Consider the following 22,105-nt stretch of genomic DNA (forward strand, 5'->3'; position numbering starts at 1 on the left):
TATGTGAAATAATTTATTTTCCTGTGTCCCCCATGCCTGATGGGCACTGGTTCCACTTCCTGTGCTTCTGTGGAACTCTTTCCACAAGAAGGGGACAGGAATGGTACCTGGCTGTGCTGCTGATAACTTGGGGTAAGTGTTGTGCTGGATCTGAACTGTGAGCTATTTCAAGGTATGTTTAAAGAAGGTACTGTTCACTGCTTGGTCTACCTCAACCAAATGTCTTTGGGGATACAAATAAAGCAGAAGCAAAATAGATTAAAAGATAATATCACAAGAGGCAAAATTGGCTTTGAAGGTTATCCCATTTTTCAAATTGTTATGTTATTCTTTTTATTTAAAATAATTTAGAAGTTATGCCAAATTAACTCTTTGCCCAAGTTAACCCTAAATACCTCTCTCTAAAGAGAAAAAATAATTCCATTACCTGTATTCACTAAGAGAACAGAGAGGAAAATTTCCAAGAGACATATAGCTCAATGGTAGAAGAAATTCAGCTCTCAGGCTTGAGGGCTGTAGATCCTCAATGTTAATGGAACTTTTACACAGGGAAATAGTGAAAGTACAATTTCTGCTTGGCAGTAGTGACAACAATATGGAGGAAAGCTTGGCATATTGAAGCAGACACATAAATTCCACCCAGCACCTTGTTCTTTTGTTTCCCAACATTTGTTCAATTCTTCCCACGGTTTATTTAGGAGTTCTTGCAGATGTTTTAGATTTCATCTAATTGCAGTTAGGCACTGCTTATGTTGGGATTTTTAAAAACAATATGAAATATATAATTTAGTATTAAGCTCCATTTTCCAAAGCCTCTGTTCCCCTGTGCCTTTTGTTCTCATATGTTACCCATTATAAAAATGGGCTTACTAACTAGAAATTATTCCACTAATATTTTCAAGCTTTGACCATTCTATCTGTTGATAGACATTTCATCTGTCTCTGTCGTACAAGAATGCTGTGTGGAATTGTGCTCACTGGTGTATATGCAATTGCACACTTTAAGAAAAACTGTGATGCAGTTCAGCATTGCTTGCTGAAGAGGAGGTTCAACTGTAGTCATGGTTTAAGATCAGGTGATGGAGCATGAGCAGCAGCTTTTCGAGGCATAGAACCAGCTGACACAAACAGGAGAAATCAGAAACACTTCCTAGGAATAACCCTCTTCCTGCTTTCCACTGCACATCCCTGCAGCTGGGCAGTGCAAACAGCATCAGTGTCTGTGAGTGAGCGATGCAGGAGCATCACATGTCTCTGCCACCCCTGATAGGATGTGGCCTGACCTCATGCTCTGCTGTAGCTCAAACCCTGCCTTGAAGACTATACAGGTTCCAGACCACCTTCGTGCCAGAGAGGTGCTAACAAATCAAAGCAGCTTTGAGAGGAGACAAGCCTGGAGTAACATTATCAAAGCTGATTTGGTTTGGGGGGATGAGTTCAACTGTGAGTCACTGCTGAGAGAAAAATCCTCCAGATAGTCCATTATAGGATGATGAACTTTTCCTACTTCCTTCCTTCCTTCTTCCCTTCAGTCTCTCAGCTCCTCTCAAGCAAAGCCAAGTTAAGAGGTCAGTTAAGCAGCTGTATGCCAGAAACACCAGTTAAGATTGACAAAGCTTTTCTCTTACGTTCAGTTCACAGGCAAGGAACAAATAGAAAATGAAAATGTGAAGGTTCACCCAAAATCACTTCCTGAAACAATCACTTCCTCATAAACTCACTTCTCTTTGGTGGCAAAAAGAGAGTGAGCAGACAAATGCGAGCAGGAAAAGCTTTCCACTCAAACCCTTCCAGTGATCAAGTGCAGAGACAGCAGAACTGGGTCATTCACACAGGCATAAAGGAACTGTCAGCACCAGCAGGCTGAGTGAAGAGCAGCTGGGGAAAGCCTCTAAGCTCACAGTCAAATCATCACCCAAGCGAATGGAGAGAGAGTCTGAGATCACAAGGCACAACATATTTGAGTTTCTACAGTGACAGCACTTTTCTGCTATTAATAAGTTTAATCTCATCTGTTGTGGCATCTGTCCAGTAGGTGGGAGGTTTCCTTAAGTCCCAGCATCTATTCCCTGGTGAAAAGGTGCAATCCAATTGACGAACAAAGTCATGTAATTGTCCTTTTTGGTCTGGTACACAAATCCAGATACTGTTCTGTCCCTCAAATGAAAGGAATTCAAAATTCACATACAGAGAATATACAACACTTGCAAGGGAAAACACGGTACTGTTTTGCATGAAGTTTCAGCCATACCTGCACTCCAGGGTGGTGTTTGACTGACATATTCTAGAGGAAAGTAGGATCTCGATAGTGACTTTCCTCCATTTAGCACAGGCCTGTATGTTAAGAAAGGTACTAAACTTCTGGCAAAGTCATGTGGACTCTCTCCCTTAGCTATTTCTTTCCTTGGCTCCTGGAAGCAGCTGTTTTAAGTGATGTTTACAGAGCAGGGTGTGCTGCTAACTCATCCAAACAGTAGGCCTCCTGCAAACTTTTAAGAGGCCTCTGCTTGTAGAAGGCATAATTTTCCAGATCTTATTAAATGTTATTCTGGGCACTAGTCTATACCCTTGAGAAATTCTTTACTGAGCAGATTACAAGGGCAGGCAGTGACCCAATAACCTTCATTTTCCTGGGATGATGCAATAGCCACTTCATGTTCAGGAAGTAGAGTGGGCTGAGCAGAACGTGAAATGAGCTGCTGAAATTCCCAACTCAGCATTTTGTTTCCATGCCCTTGAGGGTAGAATTTCAAAGTGTAGAATGGTCCTTTAAGTTCTGTCTTTTATGAGGTCAGGCTAAATGCTTCCCTTTTATATATGAAGAGAGGGTGATCTTTGCCAGAGTCTGCACTGGGTTTGCTCATTTTGATTTCTGCTTTGGTTGAGAGCTCTGTGTAGCAGGAAATGGAGTTTTCAACAGCAGTTCAGGCTCTGCTGGAAAGCGGCCCCTGCAAGAAGCAGTGGGCTGCAGAAGCATCAAAGCAATTTAGCAGCAGCAGACTCTGTCACTCAAATGCCCTTCCTCTCTACTCAGTGTCAACTTTAAGACTGTATTTGATTTGGGGCAGTGAAAACCATGAATGAAGGAATAAGAGAATAAAGCTCTGAAGAGTTGGACAGGCTGTGAGAGAAGCGTAAGGATTTCAACATAACCCTGACTGGTGAAGGGCAGGTTATAAACACCCAGGATTCTGGGAGACGAATCCTGTTAGATTTTCATCCTCTTGCTTGTTTTAATCAACTACAGTTGTCTTGACAAAAAAAAACTTTCAGAGCAGTCTACAGGGAGCTCCAGCAAAGCATTAAAAAGTGTATTAAAACGGTAGATTGTGTGAAAGCACCAGAAAATGTTCTCTATAGTAGTACTTGTAATAGCAGAGAAATGGACTGGATGCACTAACACACTTGTGGATGCTCTAACGCACTTGTACCTGGGTTGTCTTGACTGCAGGGACTGCAGTAATCTGGGCAACTGTTTAGATGCAATCATTGAGGCCGATTACCCTGGAACCCTAACACTGGGTTCCCATCACAAAGTAAACAATCTGTAAAGGACAGAGACACAAAGGCCCTGAGGCCAAACCCTTACTGTGACTGTTAAAGCCTGTTTCTCATTCTTGATGTCAAAAACAGGTTGACTTCTTCTCTTTAAGTCCAGTCCAGAATTTTCTTCCTGCCTAATCTAATCCAGGACCAATACACATCAATTCCTCTTATGCCAACACTATTGTGAATTTAAATAGCACCCTATCGCCCAAATCTGCACTTACCTTCTTTGCTGTTTTTATGCACAGACTGGCTCAGTCTCTTATGCTTAAACAAAACACTTCTCCCTCTGACTCTCAGGACAGACTCTAACTTCCTTTTGATTTCAGAATTTCTGCCCTTTGAAATGCTGTGTTTTGACAGCTCAGTTTCTGACCATGGAAGTTTCTGTAGGGGGGAAAAAAAGGTTGTCAGAGCATTCAAAACTGGTACCTAGAATGAGCCCTGCAGGAAGCAGCTCTTTACAGAGTTCCCCAGGGCTCTGGGGAAGCAGTTAGGCTGAAGAGCTGCCAAGCGGTTTTTGGGCAGAGAGATGCATTTTTCTTTGAAAATCTAAAGGAAGCAACAGGAACTCACTGCTGATGGAAGGGGCAGGATGTGAGACTGGACAGTGACTACTAACACAGTAGAAGTTTCCAGGGACCATATGATATGTGGAAACAAAGTTGCAGTGGGATGTAAAATTTCTCCTTAGGGCTGCAACATAAAGAATAGCCTGTTCTTAGTCCAGAGGGAAACAAAATCAGATGAATTTGATCCCAAGTAGTGAACAAAAAAATGCCAGGCATTTTCTGGATGTCTGTGTTATTACAGGGAACAGCCAGGGATGAGTTATTTGTCTTTGAGCTATACAGCTGTTAAAGTTCTAAGAAATGAAGTCATGGCTTTCAACATGCCCCAGTTACTACATATATTTCTGTTTGAACTCTAAGGTGGCTTGGACTCTCAGAAATGCACAGATGTCTCAAAAGCCACTATTTACTTTTCTGCAACATCAAAGGGGACTAAAACAACATTTGAGTTCACCTGATCTTAAATGTAATTCTGTAATTCATCATAAGTAGTGTCACTGCAAGTTTGACTTAGCCTTTCAACAGTGCCATTTTTACTGGCAGGGAGCAACTACAGATGGTATAATGCTTGTCTGGAAGCAAATATCTGAAACAAGCCTCAAATGGTCTGCTTGCTGTCTAAATTTATGTATTTTTAGAGTTTTGCTAAACCATTCTATGAAAGTAACACAGCATTTACTTGCTAGTAAAATCCAAATATAGTTCCCCCGATCCTTACCCTGTTTCCCTTTTGCAATACAGTAAAGATGCAGTGATGTCTTTCAGTATGTCTATTAAAGGATGAAAAGCTGTTACCTCATGTTTTGACCCCCTGCCCTTGGTCACAGGGATTATTTTTTGTCTCCAGCACAGGATTTAGACTTCTCTGTGCTGCAGTGTTTGGCCAGCCCCATTTCCAGGACACATTCACACATATCCAAAGCTGTGCTGGCTTCTCAGTTCCACTGCAATAATATGACCCACCAGAGAGACCTCTGCAAATAACAAAGCCACTCCCTAAGCTGTGCCTGCCTTACAGTCCCAGAAGGAAAATACAGGCAACTTTCTGTTCTGTATCCAGCAGCTCTCCCTACACTCAGAGGCAATTAGGATACCAGGAACCATACAGCATGTTTGGCAGGGAGAAGGAAGAGTATGAAACAACAAAATAAAAGGGAGTACCTGCTATCTTCAACAACTGACATCATGAATCTACTCATTATGAATCTACATAGGGATCAAGCAGTATGAACTCTGCTGCAAGCAAATACTTTTGCAAAATGACTAATTGGAAGGCTCTCTTTTAATGGGTCTTTTAATTTTCCCTATCCTTAAGACAGGGAAGAAGATGTGAATAGGCTCTGACCTCTTCTGAGATGGATACAATGGCAGCCTGTTTTGTTTTACAAAACATTTAGTCTACAAAATACTCACCATATTCAGTTTTTCCAGTTCCAGGAGGGAAGTAGGACATCCTTTGAAGAGAAATTTTTGCATCTAGCCTATTTTCAAATAAAAAGACCTTGGACAAACCAAAATATGAGGGATCTGGTCATGTAATAAGGAGCCACTCCTGTCATTTGGAAGAGATCCGAGATGACTTCTGAACAGTCAAGAAACTAACCAGAAAATTTTCTCTGTGGTTTGAATTGCTGAGCTACAGGAATCTGGAAGCATCACACGCATATCACAGCAGTGGTTTAGTTTGAGAATTACCCTAAATAGCCTTATTATCACCACTAAATGATAGAGTATGGCAACTGGAATGCAAGCCAAACACAATGGAATGACCGATGAAGCTGTTTTTCTGAGGTCATCTTTTTGAACTCTTTATTTTTTTCCCCACAGTTTTCACATGTGAAATCTCAGTAACACGAAGTCCCAGATCAGAAGAGATCAGCAATATATATGAGATCAGCAAGAACAGCAACATGTCATTAAAGTTCTCACTCACTTTCATTTTTCTAAGGCAAAAAGAAACATTCTCAAAGTTACACTCACACACAAACATTTAGCTAAAATCACAACTGACTTCATAAAGCAAAAGCTCAGTCTTAACAAAACCCCTTATGTCTTAAAACACACTAATCAGACTGGACCTTGAGAAACTGTACTAGCCTTTTAGAAATATAGTGTCATTTCAACTCATTTACAATTAAAAAATGCAAACAAGAGATGAATATTTAGAAGAGAGAAAATACTCATGCTTATATAGCTGAAGGCAAAGAGTAAATAATTGCAGACAGACCAGAATCATTAGTGTAGCATAACTGCAGCTGACTAAGGGCACCTCTGAGTAAACTTCAAAACAGGTTCTGTGGCTAAAAGTGTCACACTAAAGGCTTCAGTGTCTCAGGATTTTCATCGTATTTTCCAGGAAGCTTTGAGAAAGCAGGAAGCTGATTTAAGTAAGATGCAGAGCTTTTGTCCAAATTGTTAAAGCTGTCACTCCTCTTGTAGAAAAAGTCAGAGAAAAAGAGTGCAGTAAGTCCTAAATGGAAGGGAACTGAGGCTTGTCCCTTAACAGAAGCGGTTACAATGTAAGGCAAAGCCAAGGAACTGAGCGGAGTTTCTTGCACATTAAATTCAGCTCTGGAAGACAGGATGTTTGTCTAAAACCTTGGCAGTGAAAGATGGTTGTTCTTGGCACTACTCAAAGTCCCTCTGCTATACAGTTACCAATAAAGAATGCATTTGATTTCTCTGGAACTGACAGAGTGCAGAAACATTAATGCAAAAGATAACGCAGACCAGTTATGAACTAGATGGGAATATATGTATTAACCCTTTCCTGAACATGGCTACTACTGGTTTATCTAGTTCTATGTAGATCACAGGAACTGGACTGGCTATTGCATTCAGTGCAACCTGCTCTATGGATTTGAACAAATTATATCCCTTCCTGCAACATAATTTTGCCATCTGTAAAATAGGAGTGACTAGTTTGTAGTGCTCTATAAGGGACAAATAAGAAATGGTTTCTAAGAGCAGATTATTTTTATTAATGCTTGAAATCTGCTGTGATCTTGGAATGGGTATGATGGAAGAGGTGGTTCTAATACTGTTGCAGTAAAGCCCATGGGCCAAGCATTGTCTCTCTGAGGTTTGAAACACTGTCATTTGGAAATCTCTTAAGCATGGGCTTAATCCCAAATTGAGGCAACTATACTGGAGATAGGATATGAAGGATTTTCTTAAAAAATAATGTAAATATGTGCTACAGCATTTGGTGAACTGGGACAAACACTTTTTCTGTTTTGGAAGCAAGGCTGATGAACTACTATCAGGCAGTACATCCTTAATACATGTAATGTACTTATGGTCAAACTGGAAAAGGTACAAGACAGTGCAAATACATATTTATAACGCACCCACTGCCCCAGAATCTGACCATTCTTTTCAAGACTTAATAAGGTCAACAATTCAGTGACTTATGTTCAATTAAATATTTTAACCAATAACTTAGAATATGCAATGCAATTTGAACGGAAAGATCATCCAACTATAATGCTGGAAGAACCCTCCCTATTCTTTTTACTTGGTCAATTGCCCCCTACAAACAGCCACAAAGACCTGATTTTGAACCACACTCAGTGAAGATGGAGCAAAGTACAGGTAATTATTCTATAACAAAAGGGTTATACTAACAGCCTAGGCAGTGCTGAATATCGATCTGTGTGGCATTGAAGATTCCAATTAGTTTTATTAAATTCGGCTCTTTAAGAGCAAGAACTGTATTAAGAAAATATCCAGCAACATTTTCTCACTGTCCTAATGCAGCCTCTTTTCCACAACCTGAAAATGCCTCTGACTGTTAAATTAACATTTGAATCAGTACCATGAGCAAATTTTCATCTTAAAAGTTCTGGCCTTCTAAACTTAATGCTCCATGTAATTTTTTAATAAAGAGATGTTTAAATTTATAGCAAAACCTGGTTACATATAACCATGCCAGAAGAAACCTTCTTCACCCAGATAAACCCTCACAGTGGACATTTTAGAATGGTACAAAGTCAGCAGCCCTTATTATTAATTTTTAAAATAAATAAATATACTTCAAGAAAGTAACCAGGATGGAAATAAAATCATGTTTGTAAGATAAGCTTTACATCATCCAAATTAGGCAGTATGTGGGTAAACACCACATATTAGTATTTTTCCCGCCACATGAAACACAACTGACTTGCACAGGTGGAAAACTGAATTGTATATATTGATAAAAGACGTTCCAGGAGGAAAGAATCCAGCTTTCATAAACAAAAGAGAAAGGCAAAGGCAAACAAACTTGTAAAGAAAGATAAGGTCAAAAGGGATCCAAGCATATCAAAACATTTTGGTTTAGTTTTCAAGTCTTTAGGCAATACTGTGCAAGCAAAAAGAATTAATTTTCCTGGAGTCTCTAAAGTAGTGCCTAGAATGTTTTGAACACAAATTAAAATTGTGCTATACAGAAAATATGAACAGGCAGCAAACTTGCTAAATACCTTTTTTTAAAGTAGTATCTATTTTCATAGCAATTTTAAAATATTTTAGCCTAAAACATACCTAGGGCCTCTCTACAGCCCCTCATTCATTATTCAGCTAACCATCACTGGAAGAGGAGCATCTTCAGTCTTGTTTCTGTCATGAAGAATGAGTGGAAAAAGCCATCACGTCATCAGAGACATAATATACACATCTGGTGAGCCACTTGATGAACACACAGAACGCCCAAAAGATCCCACTTTGACATGAGTGTAATTATGCCAGAAACAGCCCCTTCTGGTAGCAACATTAAAGTACTTGTAATGCAGCTGAGCAGTGGCAAGATTTCTGGCACAGTTTTCACACAGAGAACTGGAGTACCTCCACACACAGTTATATTTGACTTGGAAATAATGTTGAATGAAATGTAAATCATAACAAATATAAAAGCAAAACTTGCCTTCCCCCCAACAAATGTGAACAACACCAAATATCCAACACCCTTGAATAACTGGTGTTTGATTTTTCTATATATTTTTGTGATGAACATGTATTTTACTTTAAGGATATTGAATGGTCACAAAGTATACCTGATACTGACATGTCACAAAGTAAGCACTGATAGTTTTGTCTGTGCAGCAGAACTTGAAACAGAACATTCTCCTCTGTCACCTGGGAATTTTAACCTCTTACAGGCAACTTCAGCCTTATTTTGCTTAAGGAGCAAATCCTTTGCACGACCACCCCTGCAACACAAACACCTGCATGCAAAAAAAAAAAAAATTCCTTCAAGGGGCTTATTGTTGGTGGAGACCAAACTGAAATATATTACTTATTTATTTTTATGGCTAGATAAATACTATACATAATGGTATGGTAGCATGACTACAAACTTCATTGTGCCTCTCTTGGGGTTAAAACTTTAAACGGAAGACAAAGTGAGAGTTCAAACCCCTAGAAACTCCGGCATAAAATTTCAAAACCATCTTGAACAGGAGGTTCTTCCACTGCAACAAGGTCCACTAATTTGAGAAAAAACAGGGGTTTGTACTGCTCTTCTATTTTTTTAATTTTTTTTTTTTTTTTAAGTGACAAAATGGCACTTATTTATAGCTCGGTAAATGAGAGCAATTTGTAACAGAGTTGTAACTCACCTGACTGAACAGTTTTTGCATTTGGCATCATAAACTGTGCCCCAGAAATGTGTTGTTCCATTAACATGACCAACCACAATGTGTTTAATGCAAGCAACATGAATACAGAAAAGCAGGTTTCAGAAATCATGACAACTATGGGCAGATAACTCTCTTTGTTAACCATGACACAATTACATAAGGAGAAAACTTTTACAGTATAAGATACCTGCCCCTAAACCAAGCCCACTCCCCAAGGGGAGAAAACCCAAAACCCAAGAGGTTAAAAAAATACGTAGGGATGATAAATGCCATACTCCTGGCCTGAATATCTTATCAGTTTGATAAGCACTGATGAAAAACAAAAATGCACTCATGATCTAAACATATTTAGGTTGAGAAGGTTTCTAGATTTACGTACTTCTCCCTTCATTAGGAGTTAGGTAATGAACGTGCAGAAAATCAGAGGGAAAGGGACAGATGAAAAAAGTCTGGAATTCAATTTTTGTTTCAAACCTTTTGTAACTTTAGAGGCTTCTGATATATAAAAGTTTAGACAAATGATAAAATGTTCAATTTTCTGAATAGCTGGGGAAATGACATTAGACTATTTGCACACAAAGAACTTTGAGGCATTTTGTTTTTAATTTGCATACAATTCTCAGAGTGAATTCCACATGAAGAAGGGTGAGATACAACAGAGCTCATTCATCATTTCACAAGTTAACAGAACAAAGTAAACATCTGTCCTTCTTATCAATTAGCATCTACCCCTTACTCCAACTTGTCACTTCCTGCTGCAAATCCCCACGCCAAAGAAGTGCATGGGCTAGTTCCAAACTCCACAGACGTTCACACGTGGACTTCAGCAATACTGCAAATTATAACAGCAAGAAAAAAAACTGAAATAGAAAGACTTAGAATGACCTTATATTCTCTTAATGGTTCACAAATGAAGACCCAAAAGTCTGAGTAAAAAAATACTTCAGTTGTCCAGCTCAGCTATTCATCTGACTGTGGTTCCTCTATGGAGCATACAGCTAAGGAGAAAATACTTTCTGTCATGTAAGAGGGGGCACTAAATCAGAAACAGAGAAGTCTGAAAATAGCTGTGCTAAAATGGACTTCCCAAACACTCTTCTCTGGAGCACCATTTGAACATGCTCTTACCTTCTACATACTGATAAAGTTTTCTAGCTATATAATTTCCATACATAGTTGCATTTGACAAGGTTTTTTTGGCTTATATCAAACTGGCAAATACCATCCTGACCAAAGTATATTACATCAGTATTATACCTACAATAAAATAGTGGCATGGTGTTAAAGACAGCATCATCTTTCTTCATGCTTTAATGAGATCAAATAACAGTTAAACATACGTTGAAAGGGAAAAAGTAACAAATCTGCTTTGCAGATCTTTCTGAAAAGGAGATCAGAAAGTGAGGCCATCCAGGTGAGACAAGAGAAAGGCATAAGCTGCAAAGGAGTTGAACCTACCAACAGCAGCAGAAAATCCCTATCACTAGAGCGGTCTTTATTTAGGTCTTACAGCAATAAATACCAGTTTAACCTTCTGCCCAAAGACTTAACAGGAAGCCTTTTTCTTGGTGTAGGATTCCAGACTGTGACACTCTTCACAGTGAGTTGAACGAAAAACCAAATTGATTGTGTTGAAGTAGCAAATCAAAGAACTTGGAATTGCACATCTCTGATGGTACAGGGTTTGCATTTGCACACAAGCCTACACATCACAGCACATCTGTCAATGCCAGTGATTCCATTTGGGATATACCAATTTTTTTCGTCTCATGATTGTGGATTCTCCAGCAACTCTACTAAGTCTGAAATATGTCAGTACCAGAGAAGAGACAATAAAACCTTTGTACACGTCAATATTTATTAATTCTCTAGCAATTTTTTTGCTATATATTTAGTAGTAGTGTGACAAAATTCCTGATAATTCTATCTCATGCAGGTAACTTAAATGAGGAGTTAGCACTATCCAAACTGATGAACCTACCACTAGGGGGTTACTGGGGAGTCTACAAGACAAGTATTTTCCGCAGCAATGACAACTAGGCGGGTATGCACAGAACACAACGGGCTCAGCTGAACGTACCTGGCGGGGTCTAAGGACAGCACAGCCTTCAGAACGACTGGAGGGGCAACATCCTTTGACCTAAACAGACTTGCCATTATTGTTTAAGAGGGCTTGAGTGGAGTCGGAGACATGTTGGAAACTATTGTTAGAAGAGATGTTTCTGTAGTTAGTCAAATAGTTTAGCTTTTGCTAGTTAAAGTTGCTGTGACTTGTGTTCTCTCTTTGACAGAGTAAAATATGTTATTCTACCCAAATTTCTATTGTTTAGGTCACAACAGAGATACTGAGAGCATACTGTACCTTTCTGCAGCTGAAGACAAAGATTGCTGATAGATTGCTGCTATTTCTTCTCTGCAATTCCTTGGTGAATACATTTTCATCAATAGCAACTATGAAAACAAACTCTCTAGAGTCCAAATTTTTTAAAAATATATTACAGGAAAACTTGTAAATCTACTTGTAAATCACTTATTCTTTTCTCCTACAATTCCCACAGGTTTCAAAACATAATAATTATAAATGTAATTATTAAAATAATAACAAGAGTTGTGATAGTCTTTTGTTGTACTGGGCATTTCCCATTTTTAACTGAGATACATTCTAGCAGAAATACCACAGTACGAACCAGATAATTTCAATTAAAAAACAAAATGCAAACTATTCAGTCCAATGTTAGAGCATGTGTATGTGTGTATAATACTGTAAAAGTAGTCACACATTAGAGGTATATAATTGAAACAGCATTTTCTTTCATGAACCTGCTATTATTGAGGCAGTGACAAGGTTTCCATTTCTTTGTTTTTTGAGCTCTTTAAAGAATGGCAATTGCCACATTTTGTAAACCTAAATACTGTACAAGCAGAAGCTTGTTGGTATCAGGTAAGGAGCAATACTAGTAGTGCAAACAGCTGCAGAGACAATTCCTCCAGTTTTGGGGTGAACCAGCTATATAACACTGAAAGAGGACAGGCTTCTTCTTCAAAGCCACACTCATGCGTGTTTCTCCACTCAGCCATACATCCTTCTCCATCTTGGTCTTCTTTTTACAAGGGTACTTGGGGAGAACCACCAGCTCATGTGATATTTATCATATGAAATATTTCTTGACTCTTCTCCTACTAATATTATCAATGTTTTAGAACAAGTCAAGGAACGATAAATACCTCAAGCATCAGGAAAGTGACAATAATACTGACTTAGTATCTTTAGTAAAAAGTGAAACATTCTCTCCTGAGATATAAGTCAAGGGAGGAACAGGAATGATGAACCTAACACCGTACCATTATTTGATCATCATGCACCTCAGCTGAGCAGATGGGAAAGAACAAGTGTTTATTGCCCTCTGCTCATCCAAAGCTATGACAGACAGTTTATTTATCTAAGTGCTTGGCATACCAGTATGCTGTTAGAGCAGTTCTCAATGTGCTGTCCCCCTTTAGCTTATTTCTTAAAAAGAAAAAAAAAAAGAGGAAAAAAAAAGAAAACAAAAGAATAAAAAGGAAGAAAAATCTCAGCAGGTTAACCCTCATCTTCTCTCAGCTCTGTGGGTAGAAATTTGTATTGCTGTTGGCGGATCTGAGCCAGCTTTTTCCTTGCCTCTTCCAGCTCTCTTTCCTTCTTCAGCATTTCTTCTTGGGCTGCAATGATCTAGAAAACAGAAGCATGAATTATGACAGCAAGGAATACTGTCTGTAAAATAAGATTTCTTTCTCTATGACGCCCCAGCTGGCCCTTGAGCATTCTCCAGAGAAGCACCAAATTTCAATTACTTCATCAGGAATTGCTCAAATTTTTCTAGATCCCAGGACTAGGCCATCAAGAAAAGTATTATATTCCCACTTGTTTCATAAAGAGGACTAAGAAAAAGAGAAAAAGAATCTACCACCACAGTTTTATCATGTATCCATGATGAATTTTACAGCTTTGCATTCTCCCAACATTCAGCAGAGTGGGGGTTTAGAACATGCAGAATTAGCACATGTCTTAACATAATGTCTGAGTGACAGTAAAATTGAACATTCCTTACTGCAGGTATCCACAGTATTTTCCTGCATCTCAGAACGCCAAAGAAAAAATTACAGTAGTACAGATATGCAGAAATAATCACGTCCAGTATCTTTTAAGTAGCAAGTACAGAATATGAGGTACCTCATTCATTATAAGGAATCTAGAAGTTGGTACCTTCCTTGGTACGAAGCCTTGAAATCTACTTTTAAATATTGTTATTATTTTCCAATAATTATTATGGTCACACAACAAAACATCATCGGTTTTTATCTCTCACTCTTTTTTTCTTTGCTTAAATATATGCAAAGCCATTGTTTCATTAAGATTTGGGAACATTTAAAGTACATAATTGAATTCTGAAAAGATCCATTCATTTAATCAGAACAAAAATAAAAGCTATTGGACAATGGTAACTGCTATTACAGCAAATGCTCAGTGGAGAAGTGCAAACACCACTCAGCACATCCTGTGCTCTTACGTCAGGGGTTACATGATAATGAGGCATCAAGTAATTGATTATAAATTTCTAAATAGATTTGTCCAGCCTGCAATGCAGCAGGTGGACATTGTAACACTGCTCATTTCTGTGATGGTTTTTCCCTGCTTTATTTCTGGAGTGATTGTACCAACCTGAGCAATGCCACCCACAAACTTCGTTTTGACCACAACGTCATCATCCTCTGCTTTTCCAAATGCTGCTTTTTGGGCTGCCCTGACAAGATTGTCTGATGCACGCTTGACAGCATTTCCTGCAGCCTTTGAGAAAGGTAAGAAATTCAGTAATAAGGAAAATGTGTAACTAATGTGGATTTGTGTGAACATCAAAACTAAAACATCTTTGCTTGACTGCATAGAAAAGGTATGGGTTTTTTTCCCCAGTGAAAAGCAAATTAATCTTTGAAAATCAGTGCTACAGAGAGAAAAAAATTCATTTGTTTTAAGAAGCTGAAAGTTGGAGAAGTTACAAATGAGATTTTTTTCCTACAGTTTGAAATAAAACAGTGGATGAAACTGCAAGTTATATTATGCTGATCAGATTTTGGTTTTTTGAGAAGAACAGAAACTAAAAGCTAGTGTATAAAGATATTATAAAACAATTCAGTTTTTAAATTAATGGACTTTCATCAGGGCAAGTTAGCAACTTACACAGCCATGGCTATCTCAGATTTAAACCTTTATTTCCTAAAAATTCTCAGATTTCTAAAGAGAAACAGTTAAACATTAGTAAAAATACATCTTTTGTTGTCTGAACTGGGTACTGCCAGCAGGCCAAGACAATCTGTTCCCACATGCTGGCACTAGGAAGGGAAGCCACATGGACCTGCTCTGAACCTGCCTCCCCACCTTCCCCCAGTCCTATCCCATATTTCCAGCTACATCTCCCTTTCAACTCTTCTCACTGAAATGGCCCAAGGAAAAATTACTTGAAATTTGCTCTGCTCAACCTGGAGCTCATCCAGAAAGAATGGAAACATTTCCAATTGTTTCATTAAGTTTTGGAAGATTCTGTAACAGTGCATTCCAAATTTACATTCATGGGAAATGCAGTTCAAATTGGGGTACATAGGAGAAAAGCAAAACATTTAAAGTCCTGAATCCAACCTGTTGATTAAAGCTATGTGAAAACATTTCTGCTGGGGGCAAAGTCAGCTGAAAAGTCTTAGTAGTTTTGGGAAGTTCACCAGTAATAATATTTAGTAGACATCAACTCACTGGTTTTGCTATGATAAAGGACATGATTTCCAAGTGCAAACTGCTCTTCCATTCATTATTCATTCTGGGACTAAAATGAAGCTTGGTAAAATGGCAAAGTTCAATTTCAGTCCATGCTTGGGCTTATTTCCTTTTCACATTCCCTAACAATTTCTCACATTTGATGTCTATTTAACAATATTTGCCCACAATGACTGAGAACCCTACATTTCCTATCAGAGCTGAGAAAAGTCTCTAGTAGTTGATTTTCTTCCTGTTTTTATTGTTTGTTCTGCATTTAAAATTCCTTTGGACCCATCCTGGCCCTTGGATATTACAGAGCAGATTGCACTATGGGCAGAACCACCTTCCGGGTACTGACACCTTCCCCACACCCCTCTGGCAATGTCAATCTACATCAATCCACTATAAAGCACTAAAACCATCTCAGCCCTATAAGTGCCCTATGACATACCACTGTCTTCTATAGAAACAAACAGATTTTTCACGCATTCATACATTTATTTTTTCCTCCTAAATATTTAAACAATTTTTCTACTTTGAAAAAAATGATGACATCAGTTCCTCATGCTCAGACAGATACTTAGTTATATGTATTTCTGTTGGACTTGATTCTGCCTATCCACACTTGAACTGTTGCACTGAGTGTCCACTAGTTGCACCTGTGCAAGTACAAGAAAAAGGGGAATTTTCACTGCTCACCAAGGGTGGTATAAAAAAGCAGCTGAAACAGTTCTTAATTTCCAGGCTGAGCCTGCAGGGCATGATGTCAGAGAAGGCTGTAGTAATTTTAAAAATTACCATCCTCAAACAAAACTTCTGGAGATGTTAGATTTTACCCATCAAAACACAGTGTTAATTCAGCAGCAGTTCAGAGAAGCTTAGCATGAAATGGATGTGTAAAGTAAAAGGGAACCAGTTTCATGTAAAGAAGCTCAATCAGACTTGAGATGTTGCATTAGGTTCTCTTCTTACTGTCTAACAATGATTCTCCATTTTAGAAATGCTCTATCTACAACTGCTATCTCTTGACTCCTAGAAACAAAGGAAGACTGACCACAATCCAGGCTAGCACTTAAAGAAATTGTTGAACACATGTATAATCTTGGAGTGCTGAAACAGTGTTTACATAGCACTACCATGGGTTTTCAGTAGTTAAGAAAACAAGTACCTGTAGCCTCCTCATGGCTTCAGAGTCATGATCAGCCTTCACTTTGCAAGCCACAAGCAACTGTGCTGTAGAAGCTGCAACTTGTTTGGCAGATGAGATGAGTTTCTCCTCACTAGCATGGCCTTGAACTGATGCATTTGCTGCTTCACAGAGATTGCTGGTTGCAGCTGCCACCATTCGGGCCTAGAAGGCAGTAAAAAAAGTCACTGTCTATTCTCACAGGATATTCTTTCTTCAGGGAAGGTGCCAGTTTTCTCAAGAGAAGTAGTTACTCACAGCAGAAATAAGTCCCTGAGACCACTGTCCATCATCAGCTGCATTTGCAGGGATTGCTCCAACCTGAAAAAAACAGTTCAGAGATGGCTTACAAGAAAACAGAAAATACAATTGGTTTGTCTCAGAATTAGACAAGCAGTAATCCATGAAGAAAGGAAACACCTGTACCTGTGACTGTGCCCAGCACATCCAGGAGCAGAAAATCCAACTGGAAGTCAGTTGTCAGAGTAACTGTGCTTCCAGCATACATCTGCCTGCTCAGGAAGTGTCCAACTTACTATACTGCTTCAGCTGACCCACTCTTGGAACACACAGAAGTAATTACCAGAATAACCAGTAATTAGCATATTACTGATGGTTGAAGCCACAGCCTAAGCAACAGTTGAAGCAGCAGTTCCTTAACTCCCAGGCTTTAAAATAACTTACTTCTGTCTCCATAATACATTTGAATTTACATTATTCTTTCATCTCTTCTGATGCAAGCACTCTGGGAAGGTACAGATCAGAAAGCTTCACAGGGAAGCCCTCCAAGTGCCTTCATGCCTAATAATGGCAGTTTAGGACAGCAGCCCAGTTTTCTGCATGGCTTTTCCACTGAAGTGTTCGTGGCATCAGCAGTAACAGCAACAATTTGGAGACAGTCTTCTTCCCATGTTAGATGAAAGCAATGAAACTAAACTCTATAACTGGTTGCCAGACCTACACCCCCAGCTGCCTGGGTCTGAGTGGTTTTGGGAGAGAAGCTGGAAGATGTGAAATGCAAACATGGTCCAGAAGCTTGTGCTTTAAAAGAAATGGAAACAGGGATTTGTGCATAATGAGAAGTCCAGGGAATGAAATCAAATCATTAAGTGCAGCACCAACATAAACAGAAGGTATGTTCTCTTGTAGATATGGTGATACTTTTATGTAACTAAAAAATCAGTTATACAAAAAAAACCCATTAGGTCCCTAAACTATTTAGGTTTCAAGGTTTTCTTGCCTTATCATCCCCTGAACAGGTACTTTTAAGTAGACCACAGACTAAGTGCTCTGTGCTCCTGCTAGAGCCAAAAGCACTAGCTTCCCAGAATCCAGGCTGAAGCAGACAGCATAGCCTGATTGTGGGATCTGTAAGACAGCCTGCTCCAAGTTAAGAATTAGGTGAAAATGGAAACCATAACTATACAACAATGGTCCTATAATAAATTGTTCTTGCAGGCAACATACCTGGTTGATGTTTTGATTTTATATTTCAGAGTATACTAAGTGTGAAAAATAGTGATGGATATGAAATAATTTACAAAACCTCAATTCTGACCACACCTACAGGATACGACATATTGTAAACACTCCTTCCATTGGTCCCAGCAGTAACTACAAGCACAGCTACTTCAGTGTACTGACTTTACATGCAGGCCTGTGTCCCCATTGAATCACAAGACACTGAGGGCACAATTACTGACGCCTTTTGTTGTTCTGGTCCAGAGCAGTATTGTACATTGTGACATTTGGGTTTGGATCCCCAAACTGTTGTGTGGGACTATACATTACTAGCTTGAATCACAGATCTTCATGAAGTGAAAAACCCCCACAGTAAAACTACCCACAACTGAATCATTTGAAGAACCAAACACCACTTGTGAGGTTTAAATAAACCTAACTGTGGGATTTTTTAAACAGAACCAGATCTGGGCCGTGTATTGTGATGAGCAATGAAAAATTTACATTTCCATTAGTCATTCCCAAGCTTCTTTCCTACTGCTTTTAACAGCACAGTTAGGAGACTGGATTCAGTTTCGGTGCTTTCCCCCACTACTGTTGCTACATGTCCTCTTTACCCACCTTTCCCTGAGCCACCAGTTCCCTCTGGGCTGCTGAAGCTGACTTCACAAGGGCACTGGTAGCAGCTGCAATGGATTTAGCTGCTTCCAGGATCTGTTCTTCAAAATCCAGAGTCTCATCTGCTTGCTATAACCAAGAAAAAACAATGTTACACATTCACCTGAAAGCAATTACACTTTCAAGAGTGAGGACATATACAAAGACAAGAAGATTTTGGAATTCATCAGTAAAGTCAGTAAGACCTACAATATCATTTTCTGCAAAGGAGTTCTGTGTGGATTAAAGCTGGGAGTCAACATAAATTAAGTATTAGCTTGCCCTTGTGGCTGCCCACACTGAAACAGAGTATCACACAAGATACTTAAAGAATGCCATCAACTTTCTAATGCATTACCTCCACTAGGGCTACTCTAAACTACATTCAGAAAAGTGGAAGTTTGAAAAGAAATTCTTGTTTTTCCTATCAAGATGATCTCTCTAGTGCCATAACAGTGGCTTCCAGGATTGCTAAACTAGGGAAAGCATTTTCTAAATACCTGAAGACTTAAGGCATTGAACAATGATAAATGTGTGTTGTCTCATTCACCTGTACTAAGGAACGTAAAGTAGGTACCAAGCAAGAGCATAGATTTAGCAGCTTTTGCTAAGAGCTGTCACTGCACAGAAAGCAGCTTTGTGCAGCAGTCCAGTTTAGTGATCTTGGAGATATGAAGTTCCAAAGGTCTGTCTGGAACACTTCAGTCATCCAAGCATGTCTTTCAACAAGCATGTGCAAAACCTCCTAATGAGGTTTCTTACTATTTAAAATGCCAATTTATTGTTCTGTAAGAACTTTCCTGACTTTCAAATAATTTAAACAAGTATTGAAAACATTTAGCCATCTAAGCATGCTTACTAGCTTCTGAACAGTTAACAAAATAGATAGAGATGAACAGTTATTATTATTTTAGACAGAACCAGGCCTGGGCATATATTGCAATAGTTTTTTATATAAAATAATCCAACATAATATATTTTGTTTGTGATCCAATCACAAGCCAGTGGAATCCAAGGCTGTATGACGAGTAGGGCTAGTGGCTACAGTATCAGGGCATTCTACCTTGAGAGAGATGAGACTTTTGAAATACAGGTTTTTCTAACTTTGGCAGCATTCTTGTGTCACACAAGTAACTTTAGAAACACCAGCCAGGTGGGCTGTGAATTAGAAAATTGGGTACTTCGTTTGCAAGTCTAAGCACACCCATATAAATTTAAGTCAGATTTAGTTCTCCTGATACTGTAGTTTGATGAAATAGTAGTTAATTATAAAATAATAAAAGATATTTATGAGTAATTACAAAATGGCCCATCAAGCAGTGCTCAGTCCTACAGCATTTCGTGTAACTGTCACATAACTAAAAGTCCAGGAGATGAAACAATAGCATCCACAGACACCAGGAAAACTGAATCATCTGAAAAGGAAAACTGATGTGTAGATAAAGATGTTTACCACTTGAAAGTTTTTTTGTTTTGTTTTGTATGTTTTTTTTTTTTAGGAAAAGCCACCTAATCCATGGAAAAGTATTTGTCTTGCCTTGCCATTGGGCTATTCCCATCAACTAAAGTATATATCTTTGCAAAGCTTTGGAAAGTCATGTTCCACATAAAATTTTGGCAGTGCTTGCAATGCAACATCATGAACATTATTATACCTAAGTGCAATCACGTCAGCCCTCTACATGTCTCAGGTCTTACTTATGAAACTCTTATTTCAATCACAACATTGCCAGAGTGATTAAAATGAATCCAGTAAAGTCTCTATCAGAATTATTGTCCTTACTAAAACATGCATTATTGACTTTGATTTGACTAAAGACTGAAACTGAAATATCAACAAAAGTACCACTGACTGACAATAAATTTAACAGACTGTTACTGCACTTTTACTTTTGTCCAAGACTTCTTGCTATCAAGTTTTTAAATTCTTATTTCCAACATAAAATATATTATGTGCATTACTCTTTATATGTCAGCACTCAATGTCAGGAACTCAAACTTAAGTGAGTGAGAACTTCAATATCTGCTTATTTATTACAAAGGAGGAGTCAGTCTTTGCTGAAGTTTAATAAAATGCTCATGGCCATAGTCTGATCTATTGGACAGCTGTGTATGTGCCCAGATGGAATTCAATTTGTGAAAAAACAGCCACCAAAAAGATGCTGAACAAAAGCAGTTGTTTGAACTCAGTTCAGGGTAGTGAGTGGACTAAATATTGTACACGAGTCCTAAGCAAAAATTACTACTTTTCAAAGAGAATGCCAAGAAATCAAAGCTTGCATTATCAAGAATGCCATTGTTCAATGGCTGGATTAACTTTCACAGAAGAAAACTTTAGTATCTCATCTGGTAACAGATTTTTTTCTCCCCCGTTTACCAAATCAGTTTCTTTCCAATTATATTGAAATCTGGGGCTTGGAAGAACAAGCCACACCTCAAGGTTCTCAAACTTTCAAGTCTTGCATTCCCTGACATCTCACAAGTTCTTTTACTTTAAAAAAAAAAAATTCTTTTGACAGTTGATCCCTTCTGTGAAGAATTTATTTTTGTAGCAGCCTTACACAGCACTCAAACTGTTGAATGCCTCTTGGCTTTTCATCTTTTCTAACAAATCCTTCTTTTCTAGTCCTTCCCTGTGGTTTGCCCTTCAGCATTCTCAGGTGTGACGTACATCTAAGGGCTGGATATCAATGGGGGAGGCGGCACAACACTCAGCCAGCACTGTGGGTGTGTTTCCTGCCTGTGCTCTCCCAAGATCATTCCTTAGTAATGAGGACAGGGAGCAGCACAAGACTGGGCACTGCAAAACGCCCTACAAGAAAAATAATTATTCCACCATTCCCATTATTAAAAGAGTGTCTCCTGGACTGTCTTAAGTTCACACTCATATATAGTACCCTCACAACATGTGTCAATTCAAAGCCTTCATGAATAAAGTTGAGAGCGTTGATGTGATACATGGCAGAAAATACCATGTTGTGAGATTTTAGAGCGAGTTTCTTTAGAAACCCAGATCTATGACACAAGTGATTAGCTTCTCCTTCATCAAGCAACCCCCATGAAGATCAGCATCTCATTTTCCTCAAGCCTAAACTAATATGCTGTTATTAACTACGTACAGCTATAAATGGATTGAAAAATGAAGTCACGAGAACAGACAAACATCAGGCTCACTATAAAGTCTGTAGAATGGAATATCCTAAAAATGTTGATTATGCCACTGAAAACAAAACAAAAAAGATGTTTTTGTAGTGCATTTTAACCGTTTTTCTACAGCATC

General features: G+C 38.6%; 1 protein-coding gene across 1 annotated transcript in view; it reads right to left on the reverse strand.

The window, feature by feature from the left end:
• Positions 1-9,631: 9,631 nt before the first annotated feature.
• TLN2 (talin 2) overlaps positions 9,632-22,105 on the reverse strand; it is a 181,689-nt gene continuing 169,215 nt past the window's right edge. The window contains 5 exon segments of the mRNA XM_008636855.2: positions 9,632-13,445; positions 14,436-14,561; positions 16,690-16,872; positions 16,966-17,028; positions 18,790-18,915. Coding sequence (XP_008635077.1) covers positions 13,317-13,445; positions 14,436-14,561; positions 16,690-16,872; positions 16,966-17,028; positions 18,790-18,915 — 627 coding nt within the window. The 3' untranslated portion in view covers positions 9,632-13,316.

This window comes from Corvus brachyrhynchos, unplaced genomic scaffold, assembly GCF_000691975.1.
Source record: "Corvus brachyrhynchos isolate BGI_N302 unplaced genomic scaffold, ASM69197v1 scaffold200, whole genome shotgun sequence".
Taxonomy (NCBI): Eukaryota; Metazoa; Chordata; class Aves; order Passeriformes; family Corvidae; genus Corvus; species Corvus brachyrhynchos.